This window comes from Mobula birostris, chromosome 23 (genome assembly GCF_030028105.1).
Source record: "Mobula birostris isolate sMobBir1 chromosome 23, sMobBir1.hap1, whole genome shotgun sequence".
NCBI classification, from domain to species: Eukaryota; Metazoa; Chordata; class Chondrichthyes; order Myliobatiformes; family Myliobatidae; genus Mobula; species Mobula birostris.
In genome coordinates this window covers 15711749-15729563 of record NC_092392.1, presented here as the reverse complement: position 1 = coordinate 15729563, position 17815 = coordinate 15711749, and the positions used below count along the sequence as shown (strand labels likewise).

The following is a 17815-nucleotide window of genomic DNA, read 5'->3' as shown; positions in this document are numbered from 1 at the left end:
AACATGAACATTTGTTTATTGTCTTCTCTTGCCAAGTTACAATGGTACAGAATCAGCAAGTTCTACAGTCAATGCTGGTTTTAATGGGCTTGAAATATCAGTGCATGTTATATTGTTTGATAGATTATCACTACACAAGTATCAATAGAAGTGTTTGTCAATTTCCAAGCCAACTTTCTCATGTGGCCTTCCATTGTGAAACTGGCAGCCTGTGTTCTTAAAAGACAAACATGTCTGTTATTGTAGAGAAGTTGCACACAAACAGGTTCCCTTCCCAACTCGCCAAGACTAGGTCTCATTTGAATTTAATAATACTTATGGGAATGTATTGTATGTATTGGGCTGGCAACTGTTACTCAGGGAGGGCCTGTACAACATTTCCTAATCCACTCATTTTGAATTTCATAACAGATGAACTTTGGAAATTGAAACAAATATTGAATTACACAAAATATTTCAATAAAAGATTAACTATGTTATTTGCTTGTCTTTATCTCCTGTACATTTGATTTTAGAACCCTTTAAAAAATTACAAACTTAATACAAATATTTTGCTTAACTAGGATTCTTAGTTGATTACTTTGCTCACAATTTCTTACTGAAATACATTACAGATTATAAAGCTCTAGTAGTATTTACGGGTTTCTCAAAAGGCAGGACCCCAGAGTAGACAGAAAATAAGACAGTTTTCTCCACTTTGCTTGGAGAAACAGTCGCAACCGAATTACACCAAATGAACTTGCTGCATTGCTTTAATGTATTTACTGACTGCAAATCAAAAGGTTGGCATGTCATATTGTAAAAGCAATCCTTTGAAATTATTTTAAAATTAATTCTATTTAATTTTATTATAGATAGGGTGAAAAACTTAACAGAGAAAAACATTATCATCTTTACCAATGAAGTAATTGGCAATTAAAAATGATCATTGAGCCAAAATGAACAGATCTTGTAGGCTCATATCATTACATATACCCACCTAAATCAGAACAACGATTTCTTCTTTTTGCATTTGTTTCTGGGCTATGTCCTACCTCACCCTTGGTAACAGCAGTAGCCAATCCAGGCAGACCTGAAGGCCTCCCACAGTCGCCTGTTTCAGGAGTATCTGAAACCAAGATGAATATCTAATTAATTCCAAGTCCACAAAACAAATCTAAACCTAGATTTTTCAAAACAAACCAGCAAACGAATCAACTGCATACCAGCCAATATCATTAACAGTGGCAAAGACTCAACCAATCAGCATAACATATGAATAGAAACCATGCACAAATGGTTACTAGACAATCTACAAAACACATCAGATGTCAAATTCAAAAGTAAAAATAAAAGAAAATATACTAACACTGATTCCCTTGCATTGCTTGAAACCTCTGATACTATGCTGTATTGATCAGGCTGTGTGCGAGTTTTTAAAGAAAATTAGTAGCACCCCATTCAGAAGTTAGACTATTTGAAAATAACTTGCCTTTAAGATCAACTCTTCTATTCCATTTCCCTATAATCAACATTTTCTTCACCACTTCTTAGAAGTTCAAACTCTTAGGATCTTTATCCCCTTTAGGCTTTACTTCCTCCCTTGCTGTACACTAAGCTGTCTGCATGATCTCATCAGCACTTATTTCTCAGGTGGCAGAAAAGGGGAAGAAAAATCATTCTACAGACACTAATTTGCAAGAGATCAGCTATAAATAATACTCACAGTTGAACTATGGGCAAGGAGGGAAAGGCAATGCATCAATAAAGGAAAGTAGTAAAGTGCTTATCATAAGAGACAATGAACATAATACAAGACAAATTAATAGAAAGAAGCCATTGAAGCCAGTTCTGCCATGCATAACTATTATGGCTGACTACCTACTCCAGAGCCATTTTCTCCATATTATTGATTCATTCAATGTCTAGAAATCTAACTGTTCTGAACAAACCCAATACTGAGCATCCATGCTCCTCTGGCGTAGAGTATTCCTCATCTTGTTTTGACAACCTGCTCCTTAATCTCAATCTGTGGGCCCTGGTTCTAAACTCGTTTAAGAGAAAAAAATCCTTCCTTTATCCAGACTGTCAAGTCTTATAATAATTTTGTAAGCATTAAGAGTTCTCTGCTCATTGTTTGAAACTCTGGAGAATAAAATGGCCAATCTATTCACCCTCTTCAAATGGGAAACTTGTCATCATCGAAGCCAGTGTACTGAATATTCACACCACCAAAAATTGTTTCTTAGGTAAAAACAAAATTTATACACAATACATAAGGTGCTGTCTCATCTAGGCTCTACACAACTGCAATAATACTCCTATGTTTATATCCACTTCTACTAAACAGTAACATGTTCCTTCTTAATTGCTTGCTCCACTTGCATGCAAAGAGACACAAGTCTCTTTGAATATTAAAACTACATACCATTTAACAAATATTCTGCTTTTTTGTTTTGTGCAAAATTCTCATATTATTCTAGTCACCATGCACTTGTCCACTCGTTTAGCTTGTGCACACATCCTTGATGCCTCTTTAGAACCATGTAAGCACTTGCGATTCCCACCTGGTTACTATGTCAGTTGCTCCCTTCAGCCAAATCATTCATTCCTACTCTGCTTTCTATCGCATAATTGTCAACCAATGAGTGCATGTTGATTTAATTTTTAAGAGCTGATAAAGATAAGCCAATAAATGTATATATGAACTTCAGTAGTGTTCCTCAAGCTCCCTCATGGTAGGCTAATAGAGAAGATTAAGACATGCAGGATCCATGTGGGAGACAAGACTCAAAATTATCTATGCTAGAGAACAGAGGATTACTTAGAGGGTATATTCTGACTGGAGATCTATGAATACTGTTTTTTTTTTTGCAGGATTCAGTGCTGGGACCTCTTGTTTGTGATATTTTGAATGAACATGCAAGTGGGTCAATTAGTAAATTTACAGGCAACACAAATATTGGCCGTGTTATGGATAGTCAGAAGGGTCTCAAAGGATACAGCAGGATATAGATCAGTTGGAAATACAGATGGAGCAATTGCAGATGGGGTTTAATCTAGACAGGTGTGAGTAGTTGCACTTTGTTAAATGCAAGAGGAAAGTAAATAGTAATTTGTAGGAGCATTGATGTACAAGGGGATCTTAGGGTGCAAGTCCATATCTCCTGAAAGCAGTGACACAAGTGGAGAAGATAATAAAGATGACATTTGGTATGCTTGCCTTCCTCAGTCAGGGTATAAAATATAAAGTTGTAAAATTCATGTTTCAGGTGTAGAAAACTTTGGTTAGGCCACATGTGGAGTGTTGTTTGCAGTTCTGGTTGCAATATTACATTAAGGCTGTAGAAGCTTTGGACAGGATGCAGAAGAGATTCACTCATATGCTGCTTGTATTAATTCTGATGCTGATGAAACCTAGAGTCATTGGTTCCGGGTCTTTCAACATCAGACACCTTTGCCAGATGACCCAGTCAAGTTGATCAGGCACCAGCTTGTGTCCCAGCAGCATGGTTCACAGGTCACACCTCTTGATCCATAGCCATCTGGAAGCACACTCAGCAGCCTGTGATGGTCCTCTTTGCAGACCCATGATGCCAAGGAGACAGGTTCTGCACAGCAAGCAAGCCAGCAAAACCTCTACACCCCACCTCTACAGACTTGCAAAGTGCCCTCCACCCCCATCTCTGGCACTGCTCTACCAGCTCCTGGTATTTGGCCCTCTTGTGTTTGAACTCCTCCTCAAAGCAGTCTTCAAGGCATTATCAGTTCTACCATGATCACATGCTTTGAGGTTTCTTACAGAATGACCATGTCAGGGCTCAGTGATGATGTTGATGTGATGAAATCAGGAAACTTTAGTTGCTTACCAAGATAGACTTTCAGTTGCCAGTCAGACGCCGTGGTCAGCAAGCTGACGCTGTGCTTGGTCTCCAGATTTGACAAAGTTATGGCTTTCTGGCTTAGCGGAGGTGCCAAATGTTGTTAATGACCAAGCAGATATTTTCAGCCACTGCCTTCAGCACTGGGCCAGTGGCCTTCTCCCAGGGCTTTTGGGCAGCTGCTGAGGATGTGCTACAGGGGTGCCTCTGCCAGAGCACAGGGAACATGATAGTGCCTCGCTTTTGCTCCAAGCAAAAAAGTTCAATGGACTAGGCAGGACCGTACACAGGCTGGATCATGAACTTGAGGCGCTGGGGTTCTAACTGCCAGATGTTGGACCAGATCTTCCACTTCAATGCACCCTCCCACATAATTCAAGCTCCCTGCTGCCCCATTCCAACCATTCTGGTGGTACACACTTCTTCAACAGCTGTTCGCACCTCTTCCTGGACCAGTTTGTGTCTGTGCCTGTCCTACGTCCTGTTCATGTGGATTGAAGCAAAGCTGACTAGATGCCACTGTCCCTACCAGATTCCTGTGGCTCAGACAAGGCTCAGCTATCTCCACTGTGTCCTGGGCTTTCCACTTTCTACCTGTCCGGACCCTCAATGCCTGCTGTCGAGACTTTGGGTCGCTGGAATCTCTATACAACAGCAATTTTATTGTACAAGAAACCATAAACTCTTCATTTAGGCTACCGAATGGAAGCTGCAGTTTATTCGTCTTCCCATACACAGCAATGCTGCTCAGAGTACATTGGGCGGGGGGGGGGGGGGGGGGCTCAACCATTTTTGAAAGTAGCTATTGCTCTTTCTTTCAAGAGCCTCAATTATGTAAATTTACATTGTACCACATATACCAGCACTGGCTGGAGGATGCCATGCTGGTAGATTCATGCCATGAACTTGCCAGGTAGACCTGACCTGTCCACACATTTGAGCCAGACTTTAACTCCTTAGTTGTTTTCTGGATGGCAGCCACATTACAGACTGCAGTCACAAACCTTCACCAGGCTCTTGACTAGTTTCTCAGATGGATGGGATAGCAATACCATCTAAGGAGAAATGGAACTTGTCCACGAGTCTGCCTTTCTTTAACATCAGAGACCTGGATTTCTCTGGATTAAAGATCATTCTTGCCCATGTGATGAACCTCTCTAGCCCCTGGAGGATCCATCTAGTGCCTAGAGTTGATGTCATTGTCACCAGGAGGTCATACATGAAGCACCAATTGGGGGCTGCTGCACACCTTAGTACATTCCACTTCGGTTGCCTTAACCACTGTGTTCATGTTTTTATTAGGAAGTATTAATTCTACGGCAAAGTTGGAAAAAAATTTTCGATTATTTTCTCTGGAGTATTGGAGGCCAAGGGGAAGCTGGCTAGAAGCTTTTAAAAAAAATATTAAGAGGCATCAACAGGGTAGACAGTCTTTTTCCCAGGTGGAAATGTCAAATATTGGACTACATAGTTTTAAGACGAAAAGATGGAAAGCTTAAAGGAGATAGGCAAGACAAATTATTTAACATGTTATTAACAGTGTGGGCAGTGCCCAGAACATGCCACCAAAGGTGGCAGTGAAAGCAGATACAATAACAACATTTAAGAGGCATTAAGACTGACACATGAATTGGCACAGAGTGGAGGGAGAATTCCAAACTAGAATTTTGGAAGAGGATAACCACTATCAAAAGAGTCACCCCTTTCAAAAACTGGTACGTGGGTCATCTGGCTCCTGGGATTTGACAGCTTTCAAGCTCACCAACTTCTCCTTTAAAAAAAAACAAGCAACTATTTTTTGGTTAATACTTTGATCCCTCCTCATTTTCACTAGAATCTTAATCATTTAAGATTTCTGTCAGGTTTTGTGTGCTTGTATTCATGGAAGAGACAAAGTACTTGCTCAATTCCTCTTTGTTTCCTTACTCCCCATCATAAATTCAAGTGTTTGAAAGGGAAAAACATTTGCCCTTGCTAGTCTTTTCCTTTTTAAGTATCTTTAAAAAATGCTCTACAAAGTCCATTTTCACACTTTCCAGTCAGCTCTTAATTGTTCTGTCACCATCCTTTGCTAAATTTCATATTCTTTGATTTAATATGATCTTGAACTTCTCATGAGTCACGAATCAATTATTTGAGTTTCTGTGCCTTAGGAAAATGTAATTGTTGCAAAATAAGGATTTAAATGCCACTCCACTAGTACAGCTTTATTAGTTTTATCAATTAATGCTCTCTCCTCTCTTTCCTTTGGATTACTTTGCAAGGTGTAAGAGCTTCAAAACCACAACAGGTTCAGGTACTGAGAAAGCATGTGGTGTCCTCGACAAACTTGAGGCTGAGTTGTCAGAGGAACTAGAGTGCTTGGATACCCAGACAGCAAATTAATTTCAGAGAAGTGCTCCCAGTGCTCACTCAGATCAGCTAATATTACTAAAGAGTTTTAAAGGGGCTACACTCTGCTTCTCATTCTATGTACGTTATCTGCATTTGCTATCTTTAGATAGAAATAGATACCTTATTGATCCCAAAAGAAATTGGTGTCAGAGTAGCATTGCAAGTGCACAGATATACAATGTACAAGTATTAGAAGAAAAGAAAGAATAAAAAAGTAAGTTACCTCAAACAGTCTAACAGGAGGGGGTCATCACTTCCCTGGCAATAGGTTGACTCATTATAGAGCCTAATGGCCGAGGGCAAGAATGACCTACCTTATATAGCGCTCTTTGGAGCAGCGCAGTTGTCTTCGTACTTTATTCTAATTTCTTAGCATCTGGATTATTTTACTTAGATGAGATACAAAATTGCTATTTAATAGTGTTCAAATTTCAAGCCAAATGGGACACCTTTGAAGACTGAGCATAATCCTAGGCATATATACGCATTGACCTTTTAAACTGGCAGGGCACATTGAAATTCATTTAGTAGAGATCTGAAAACAGAGGCAACATACAAAGGCAATAAGGTTAAATTAAGTTTATAAAGTGTTTGGGCATATATCTATGGTATTCCATCTAATTTTGGAGTGAAGGTCCCCAAAAGGATGTTCAAGAGATTTCTGATAATAATAGTTCTGGACCACAAACATGAGACTGTAGATGCAGGAGTTGTTTGCCTTAAAGAATTGACAGAAGTGTACAATGTCACATTAGACACACAAATAGCTGTTGTCATTAGCAGATGATTTGAAGACCTGGAGGCACAGACTAAAAGCAATTGACAAAGGTTTTAAGATTAATCATAGTAAAATCCCACTAAATAATTTACTGTCTTGAATCAGTGGAAGGAATTTTTGAGTAGGAAAAATCTTTAGAAAGTTTAAACTAAAACATGTATAACAAAAACTGCTGATCACAGGAGCCATGATTCTGAATACATTTTGGACCAAGGCTGCAATGCATTCTATCAACAGAGTGCTCCGCAGAAACCCACATTTGCCAAAACTGCAATCTTCACCACTTAGACAAGAGCTGCAGGAGAATATTTCCATCTCCAGTTTGCCAAATCTCACAATATCCTGGCCTAACAAAAACAACTACTACCAAAATCATTGTCCAGCATTATGTATAGACCTTCACTAATGGATTTCTCAAAAAAGTTAGCATCTGAAGAGATTAAGGTTACTTAAAACACTCTGCTGAACTGAATTTCCTCAATTACAGAATGTAGAAGAGCAATTTATTCTGTTTCATGTTTAAGAGAAAACAATGGCTCTGGATGCATTATTTCAAAACCTTTCTAAAGGGTTTTCCCACCTTTTACGCCTGGATTTGTTGTCCACTAACTAATGGGAATGGACAGTGACATTGAGTCAACAACTCTATTATTGTTAGATCAAATAACTATCAAGTTAGGAAAAATAAACACCTTCATCTTTGTTCATTCAGCGATTTGTTTACAATAAGAACTTTATCACCTTAAAATTTAAAGAAGGAATATATTCATGCCACAAGCACAACAAAGCATCTTAAGGGCAGAGAAGGCAACTTTTCATTCAGTAAGTACATTTTAAATGAATCAGCAAAAGAGTAAGCACTAATTTAAAAATGCTGTTTACTCACTTTTTCTTTGACTTCGCGGATTTTTTAGGCTCTGCTTAAAAAAAGGAAAAGTACTTAAACATCTTTTAAAAATGGAATATGATTATTAATAATTGCTTTTGATTTGCTTAAATATGGCATTACATTATACAGGTGCACAAAACCATTACCTTACTCCTCACCATCTTGGCTTGCTCAACGGACTGTGGTTGTGGAAAGCCACCCCATTCTGCAGACTTTCCAATATGAACAGATCTAACAGGAGCATCTAGAAAAATACCCAACATTTTAATTAAAATTGATTAATGTTATAAGGAAAATTCAAACCATTGAACAAAAATTTAAATACACTTTTAAATTGTTAAATTTCATTTTCACTACAAAATCTGCTGCAACAATGAATCTTGGAAATAATGCCCATAAACTACAAGTTATCACTATATTATTGCTATTAGAGCAATGGAAATCTGCCTTTACAGAGTTCACAAATCACTACACAAAAAAAAATTGAAATACGGAATAAAATTTGCTCTCACAGACTTGTGTGAAAAAACAAGTAAACAAATTTTTATTTTGTCACATGGGCAAACGATTGTGGCTTCACATTGCAGAAGAACACAACATGTACAGTTTTCCGGGAAGTCAACTGTCCCCATTGCGTAGGGGTCACTTGTATCACATTAAAACTTGGATTATTAATCATAATCCACTTGTGTAGTATTAATCTTTTGCTCAAGTAAATCAGAAGCTATCAATAGAATAAAAATAGTGGGAAAATTATATACAATGGATCAAATTGAAAAGAGAACAGCCCAACAGAAGGCTTCATTCAGTGTTCATATTTAAAGTATAGTTAGGGAATGTGATTGAAAACAACTCCCTGTAGTGGTGCGCAGCTAAAACTAAGTTTGGACATATTTTAGTCATTACAGTAAAACTCCATTAAGCCATCACACTTGGGGGATTTCAATGATGCAGAACTCAGATTTTCTAGACTACTAGAAGTTATCACTATAATACCCCAACACAATTCACTTTTCAAAAGTTGCTGACAGCAAATAGTATTTTCCCAAGACTCAAGTGAGCTTCTAAGGAGCGTGGGAACCAAGGCTCTAATAAGTGATCTGTAGCACAGGAATCAGTTCTCTGAGCTTGATGCCAAAAACAATCCAGATTTCAAAGAGCTGGACATTAAATTGTAGTTTTACTGCATGAGCCATATGGTTTCTGCATAGCACAATCCAGTAGGAAACAAATAATAGTACAACAAATGTTACCATTTAAATTCATTACCACTAGAGTACGCCACAATCAGCCAAAAAAACTTGCTATTTTTTAAAACTCTGTAGATACCTGGCAATCTCACAAAGTTCAGTCCTGAAAAATTAAATCTCAAATTGTAACCAAATTATATTTGACTGCAAACTTATTTCACCTTGAGATTTTCTACACATGTCAAGTACTTACCCAAAGTAAAAGGCAGCAGTTACTCAACTGAATTCTCTATTTTTATTACTTTTTAAAAAAGAAAATCAATTTTGCCTCAACTCATAAGTGGCTGAAAGAGGCCATGAGGAAATGCACACCACCAATATCTACATAAATGGAATAGGTGACTAAGTAATTCTTTAACAATGAAAGGAAGTGTAAAGCTTTACCAGATTCGTTAGCCACAACAAAAGATTCAGGTGTTCTTTCTGGCAAAGGGGGTGGACTATCTTCTTTGTTCCCAGTACCTTTCAAAATAAAATTTTAAAATTTATCTTGGAATACTGTATTACTGTTCAGGTTTGCAGCCTTTTTTGTTTTCACCAGGCATTGAAAGTGCATTAGCCTAACATATGCCACTATGAAGATTTCAGGCATTAAATAAAATTCATTTACTAACTCCAGAATACAGGAGGTATTGCAGTTACTTCAAAATCTGAGTTGCATACATTGATACATTTAAATATATGTTTCTGCAAACACAAAGGAGCAAGGATGAAGCAATCACACAAAGTTGCAGTTTATAAAATAAATACAGCATTGTCTTAGATGTGCTGTATCAAGCAATATATAAACAGAAAATACTGGCAACATTTTGCAAGTGAGGCAGCACCTATAGAGAAATGCAGTAAACCTTTGAGGTTAAGAGTCTCTGCCACAAATAGGAGAGAGACAACAATAAGTTAGTTAAATGTTAGCACAGGACGGATAGAAAGGAGACAACAGTGCTGCTGCTTCACACCAGGGAGCCAGGTAAGAGTCTGGCTGCATACCGCATTTCTGCTGAAATCTGCATATTCACTTCATAACTGAAGTTTCTCCAGAAGCTCCATTTTCTTCTCACTTCACATAGGTGTGCCAAGTTAACTGGCTATTATAAACTACAGTGACAAGATGAATCAAGAGAAGTTAATGGACACATGAAAGAGAGAATATGTTGCAAGGAATAAAGTACAGAGGGAACCTGACTAATAGGATTGCTCCCTTGGGAACCAGCATGGACTCCATGGGCCTAATAGCTTCATTTATGCTGTAGAAGTAGAAATCAAATGGGATTGCTCCCTTGGGAAGCAGCATGAATTCAATGGGCTGAATGGTTTCATTCTGTGTGTTAGAAATAGAAATTAAAGGACAATCTCTGATGCAATTAAGTTAAGGTTGCCATGGGGATGAGACACCACAGTAATATGGTGATCAGATTAATAAGTTAGAAAAAAAGAACACGCTGTAATGTGAAAGTTATGAAATGCAGTACTTTAAAGAACCCCGAGTAGGTCAGAGCCTGGTCACAGAGAGAAGTTCAGTCAGTTTCACAAATGGATGACCCACAACAGAACTGCTATACAAGAAAACAAGAAAGCAAGAAAACAGAAACTGTAGAATATAAGAGACACCTGCATAGATCGTCTCCGTTCACTACAATCTCTCAGCTGTCTCAATTAAACTTCCTCCTGTAAGACTGACATTCCATTTTCAGTTTCTCTATATCTGTCACGTTGATTTCAATGACAAAACTTTTCACATTTGCGCCTCGAAGCTATTTTTGTTTTAAACTCTGAATTGTGGTTTCCTTTCTACTACAGCTGACACAGCCATTGGTATCTTTTCTATTTCACCTCTGTTCTTACCTCTTTTCCTATAGACAGTTCTCCTAATCCTCTTTCTATCTCACCATATTCAATAGGTCATGTTTCACAATCTCCAATACCTTCAACAGTCATACTCATACTTTATTAATTCCAGGGGAAATTGGTTTTCGTTACAGTTGCACCATAAATAATAAATAGTAATAGAACCATAAATAGTTAAATAGTAATATATAAATTATGCCAGTAAATTATGAAATAAGTCCAGGACCAGCCTATCGGCTCAGAGTGTCTGACCCTCCAAGGGAGGAGATGTAAAGTTTGATGGCCACAGGCAGGAATGATTTCCTATGACGCTCTGTGCTGCATCTCAAAGGAATGAGTCTCTGGCTGAATGTACTCCTGTGCCCAGCCAGTACCTTATGTAGTGGATGGGAAACACTGACCACGATGGCATGCAACTTAGACAGCGTCCTTAGATTTTACCACTGCATATTGACTTCATTTTCAACATTGCAAAGGAACTGCCTCTTATATTACTTTACTTTATTGTCGCCAAACAATTGATACTAGAGCATACAATTATCACAGCAATATTTGATTCTGCGCTTCGTGCTCCCTGGAGTACAAATTGATAATAAATATAATAAAAAATTTAAATTATTAAATCATAAATAGAAAATAGAAAAGGGAAAATAAGGTAGTGCAAAAAAAACCGAGCAGCAGATCCGGTTATTTGAAGGGTACGGCCCAGATCCAGGTCAGGATCTGTTCAGCAGTCTTATCACAGTCGGAAAGAAGCTGTTCCCAAATCTGGCCGTACGTGTCTTCAGGCTCCCGAGCCTTCTCCCAGAGGGAAGAAGGACGAAAAAGTGTGTTGGCTGGGTGGGTCGTGTCCTTGATTATCCTGGCAGCACTGCTCTGACAGCATGCGGTGTAGTGAGTCCAAGGACAGAAGATTGATTTGTGTGATGTGCTGGGCTGTGTTCACGATCTTCTGCAGCTTCTTCCGGTCTTGGACAGGACAACTTCCATACCAGGTTGTGATGCACCCTAGAAGAATGCTTTCTACGGTGCATCTATAAAAATTAGTGAGGATTTTAGGGGACAGGCCAAATTTCTTTAGCTTTCTCAGGAAGTAAAGGCGTTGGTGGGCCTTCTTGGCAGTGAACTCTGCTTGGTTGGACCAAGTCAGGTCATTTGTGATATTGACCCCGAGGAACTTAAAGCTTTTGACTTTATTCTACAGTTTCTGGTTTCTTGCTTTCCTGTGGGTCTGCTGTAGGTCATCCATTTGTGAAATTGACTGAACTTCTCTCTGTGATCATGCTCTGACCTACTACGGGTTCTTTAACCAGCTCACTGGTCAGCTCCCATGTTCACTAGCTACACTCACTTTCACAACAATTTCTCATGTAATCCCAAAGAGGCAAGATTCCCTTTAACGCCACTCTGGAAACTACACAATCCTTACAGATGAAGAGGTAAACCAATTACCGTATTCAATTGCACGTATGTGTCTGGGCCCCACAGGCAAGTGCAATTACAAAGAAAGCACAACAGCACCTCTACATCCTTAGGAGTTTGCGAAGATTCAGCATGTCATATAAAACTATGAGAAACTTCTATAGATATGTGGTGGAGAGTATATTAACAGGCTGCATCACAGCCTGGTATGGAAACAACAACACCCTTCAATGGAAAATCTTACAAACATTGGTGCACATGGCCCAAACCATCACAGGTAAAGCTCTCCCCACGACTGCACATCTACATGAAACGCCGTCACAGGAAAGCAGCTTCTATCACCAGGGACCCCACCATCCAAGACATGCTCTCCTCTCGCTGCTGCCTTCAGGAAAGTGGTACACGAGCCTCAGGACTCACATCATCAGGTTCAGGAACAGTTACTACCCCTCAACCATCAGGTTTTCTTGAACAAAAAGGGATAACTTCACTCGCCCCATCACTGAAATGTTACTACATCCAATCGACTCATTTTCAAGATCTCTTCATCTCATGTTCTCAATGTTTATATATCATTTTCTTTTTGTATTTGCACCGTTCACCGTCTTTTGCAGTGGTTGAACACCCAAGTTTGTGTTGTCTGCCATCGATTCTATTATAGTTATTATTCTATGAACTTATAGAGTATGCCTGCAAGAAAATGAATTTCAGAGTTGTATATGGTGTCATAAATATACTTTGATAATGAATTTACTTTGAACTTTGAATTTAGTTGCAATATTTTTGTGGTTCAACAGCGCAGCCCCTCTATACTGGAGAAATCAAATGTAGATGGATGTGAAGCAGCAGTTATTGTCCACAGAGCCAGTCTCTTAACTTCTGCTGCCTACACCTTCAATTCTTCATTCCACCCTTACCAACCTGGCTGTGCCCTCCTAAGATATTACAAGATCCAAGTGAAGCCTGAACAACAGGGCCTCATTTACAATCTGGCCACACGTAGCTTTCTAAATTCAATGTTGAATTTAGCATCTGGAGACAATTTGCTTTTTTGTTTGTACAAGAAACTACCAGTTCTGCTAGAATCCTTCCATCTGTAATACTTACTCAGGATTTACTTTTAATCCACTCAAGTAATATAAAACTGATCTGCAGATATTCCCTACAGCTCTGCACCTCATAACTTGTGTTTCTTTGTGTCTTTTCTCTCTAACTAGCCTCATCATTTAATTGGCTAACTTACTTCAAAAACTTATCCCCACAGCAGCCCTGGCCTCACTCTATCAGATTTTCCTTTCATCCCGACATTTCCTCTCTGTGAATTAAATTGTCTAGTTTTCCTGTCTTTTTTAATTCAAATAAAGGGTCTTCAATTGGAAATGCTAATTCTGTTCCTCTTTGCATAAATGCCGTCTGATTTTGTTCATTGCTTCAAGTATACTATATTTATTTCAGCCTTGCATAATTCAAACAAAGAATGGTTGATATCAAATGAAGCCAGATAGGGTATGTCAGTTGACCAAAAATATTAATGCAATCAATGAAAATAATTTAACAAACAGCATAACTATGGCAACAACTTTTTCTTTTAAAGACACGAGCATTCATTTTAAATGGAAAATGCTCATGCACAATACAAGCCAATAATTTCACTTTAACATTTAGTCAAATACCAAAAAGCAGTTCAAAAGTTAAGAATTTTGCCATAAAATCTCTCAGGCACAAGAAATCCAGATACAATTATGAACTTTTTGCCCAGTAGTTGTAATTGGTGGTTTGGCTCATCTACGCCATTGCACAGGTTTGCTTGTGCAATCCGGACCACGTGGGCACACCAAGAGCTGCTTTAATGCATTTGTTTTTGTCAGTTAGTCTCACTTTGCCCAGTTTGCCATTAAGCTGCAATTTCCACCAGTCCGATGTATCAGTCTCTCTCAGGCTGCATGCCCATCACACAAAAAAAGTCAAGGAAGTAAAACACAAACATATCAAGTGCAAATACAGTGCATTTCATCTTAACATTTTACCAATAAAAGTGATGCACATGCTTGCCCATTGTGAATCTTAGCACTGAGTTCAAGATGCCCTTTACTTACTTAAAAGTGCAATTAGTCATATCTAATTCTTCACTAGTCGCCAGGGTAGTAAATTTTGACAATTCTAAATTAACAAGAGGTTTATGAGAATGTAGGGTATTTTTCTGTTTAAATTTGTAGATCAGTAGTTATTGCACAAATTGTGTCAGAACATTTTTGTTAGAAAAACAGCAATAATTCTGAGAGCAAGGTTGTGAAAATAATCCATTTTCTTAAAGGAACCATCAGCAGTAAATGTGTATAATACGATCCCACTCCAAACCATTCTGAAAGGAAACCACTCCACATGTTAATCTACTATGACTGCCTGGAAGAGGTTGCCATTAAGGGTCAATATCGTCTAGAAACTGGCTAACACAGGTCAGAAAGCATCAGTGCTCTTCATGACAAATGATAGCCTTTTTTATATCCCTTAGAGGAGTCCTGTGCACCAGAAGAAACCATCCGTGCAGATACCAGAGTGTGCTGCACTATTATAACCCTTGAATGATTCCAGCATCTTGGTTTCAATGTCTACCATATAATGCATCCTTATCCCCATGCTTTCCCTGCATGCCTTTATAAAAGCCAATAAATTGAGGAAAGTAAAACCTCAACCCGACTTCAATAAGTTAAATGGATATCATTTGAATTTGAACAAGCTCATCATGTACAAAACTGTAACATCAACCCAGCTTGGATAAGCCCACAAAGTTCATAACTCACAACTAAGATATATAAGGCCTCAAAATGTCTGAATGCCCTATTTGCAAAGACCAAGGTGGCATAATAGCAATACGTTTTATTATTATCGCCATGACTGAGTTCAACTATCAGTAAAATAGTCTTGCTCTGCATAAATCATGAAAAAGAACCCGAGGGGCCAACTGGGCAATATTTAATAAGTTATTACCTTCATTTCTACAAAAATAATTAAATCAAAGAAGCACATTCCTCAAATGAAGTAAATACTTACATTTTTCAGCTGCTAAACTTAAGGTAGTGGGTGGATGCTCTCGGGCAATAGACACAGGTGATATTTTTCTTGTTGAAGGGGTTTCATTTTGTATGGTTGCAGTAACAATGGCACTTGTTAAAATACTGGTAACATTTTTGGGTACTGTATTCCCAATGTCTATCTCTTCTGGCTCAGAGTCATCAGAATGGAGTGGATTAGTAAAACAGAGAGGCGGATTGTTTACACTCGTGTCCATTGCTACATGTGCAGATATCTTTATCGGTGATGGTTCTTCAGGTAGAGCAGCTGCTTGAGAAGAATGGTATTGATTGTTGTACAACTTATCACCTGTGGAATTCTTGCTTGAAGATGGGGTACATTCATGGCTTGGCTTGCTCCACACGGCATGAGCTCTCTCTTTAAGTGGTAACTGAATTGGTCTCAGGGCAACATCTGAATTCTTGTCTTCCTGAGTAGTATCAGAGTGTTGCAGAATTTCTGAATTTACTGAAATTTGTCCAGAGCTAGCTTCAGCTGATTTACTTGTTTGTTCCATCTCAGCTGCTGAAGTGGGTTTCACTTTATTCGATGGCAATCTATTAAGAGCACTGTTGGTATCAGGTGAGGATACGTCAAAGCTTTTAGGTCCTTCTTGGAGTGGTATCTTCTTTATTTCAATACTAAGTTTTCTTTCTAGCTTTTTCTCTATAGGTTCAATGTGTGCAGCAGAGTTTTCAATTTGCTTGAAGGTATCTCCAGGTTTGTTGTAGTTTTCATTGAGGTCTGTGGGTAGTGGCGGTGTATACGAGTGCACAACTGGCTTGGGATGGTATCGGTCATTATCCTGCCACACAGTAGTAACAGCTGGATAAGCAGAGGGTGGAGAAGGAGTGAGGATGGGCGGTACAGGCTGGGGCTCTGGAGGCTGCAAGATTTCTTCTTTAGCATCTCCTTCTACCAGGCAACTAAAGGAATTATTGGTCAAGAAGAGAGGAGGAACACAGGGAGAAAAACAGAGGAATGGGTTAGGCAGTAGCACCATTTAAAAAGCCAATAAATAAATTTTTAACTTAAACAAAAAGCAAACACGATAAAAGTAAATACCTTAATATTATACTGAAAGGCAATTTGTTACATAGTAAACGGCAGACCGTTTACTGAAATTAAAAACATGCCACTAAAAGATAGCAACTACTTATTTACAGCTTCTGAAATAGTAGCGTACAGTAGTAGACACTTTCTTCTGCAAGTGAGAGTGGAGTGACAGTCCTAGTCATTTCTACCTGTGTGATCAAACTCAAAGTTCCAGAAAATTCCTAGAAACTGTTATTCCAACCATGCACCAATGAACCCTTTGTTGCTTCCTGGCTATAGTTAATCTGCTATAAATTTAGCAATACCTTTTATTTCAATGGGTTGGAACACGCTAAGTTTTCAGGTTACATTTTAATGACTGAATTTAGTTAACTAATATATTGATTTTAAATCATTTAATTCAACCATTTTATCTATATTTCTAGAGCCTGTGATTTTAATAAGTACTGTTAATTTCTAATGTCCAAATTCTTCTAAACATTCTATCAGCCAGAAAGCCTTGATTACTTGTCAAAACATTTCTTGGATCAGGGCTTACCATTTACACCTAGAAAGGCAAGCCCACATGCATCCTGAAAAGGAGCAAGCTCTGGAAACGACATTTCACTGCAGGCAAAAAGCTGGAGGTGTAACAATGAATGGGGACAGCTTACTCAGGTAGATTAGATCAAGCAACCCATGGGTTATAAGAAGGCAGCCTGATGCAGGATGTGGCCTCTGGGCAGGTGAATTAGTTGCATTTCTTAATGTGTTTGGCAATTACCTCAAGTTGATTTTCTGCCCATCTTTTAAATGTCTAAGAACAAAAGACAAAATGCTGGTGGAACTCAGCAGGCTAGGCAGCATCTATGATAAAAGAGTAAACAGTCAATGTTGTTTCGGGCTGAGGCCCTTCTTCAGGACTCAACCTGATGAAGCGTCTCGGCCCAAAATGTTAACTGTTTACTCATTTCCATACATGCTGCTTAGCCTGCAGAGTTCCTCCAGCATTTTGAGAGTGTTGCTTGGATTTCCTGCATCTTCAGATTTTCTTGTGCTTGTAAGAACAAAACAATTGTTTTATGCTCTGAAATGTTCGCTCATGAAAACCACTGGGCAAAGTAAAATCAACAGTTCAGTTCCACTGTGGTGTAACAAGACATCACACCATACAAGCCTGTTGTTGCACTGACCAACCACTGTACAATTTTCAATTTCTCTGCAACAGCACAGCAGGTACACACAAAATAAAAATAGCTTTTCAACCATA

The 17815-nt window shown here is 38.6% G+C and overlaps 1 protein-coding gene and 1 long non-coding RNA gene across 4 annotated transcripts in view; one reads left to right on the top strand and one right to left on the bottom strand.

Annotated features, from left to right (window-relative positions):
- LOC140186745 (uncharacterized) overlaps positions 1 to 17815 on the top strand; it is a 122400-nt gene that overhangs the window by 10010 nt on the left and 94575 nt on the right. The gene's annotated exons all lie outside the window — the stretch shown is intronic.
- LOC140186741 (tyrosine-protein phosphatase non-receptor type 12-like) overlaps positions 1 to 17815 on the bottom strand; it is a 116457-nt gene that overhangs the window by 11231 nt on the left and 87411 nt on the right. For both annotated transcript variants that reach the window (XM_072241257.1, XM_072241258.1), the window contains exons 13-17: positions 15490 to 16436; positions 9556 to 9633; positions 8068 to 8165; positions 7919 to 7949; positions 980 to 1108 (exon numbers count right to left, since the gene is read on the bottom strand). In XM_072241257.1, coding sequence (XP_072097358.1) covers positions 980 to 1108; positions 7919 to 7949; positions 8068 to 8165; positions 9556 to 9633; positions 15490 to 16436 — 1283 coding nt within the window. The remainder of the gene's footprint in view (positions 1 to 979; positions 1109 to 7918; positions 7950 to 8067; positions 8166 to 9555; positions 9634 to 15489; positions 16437 to 17815) is intronic.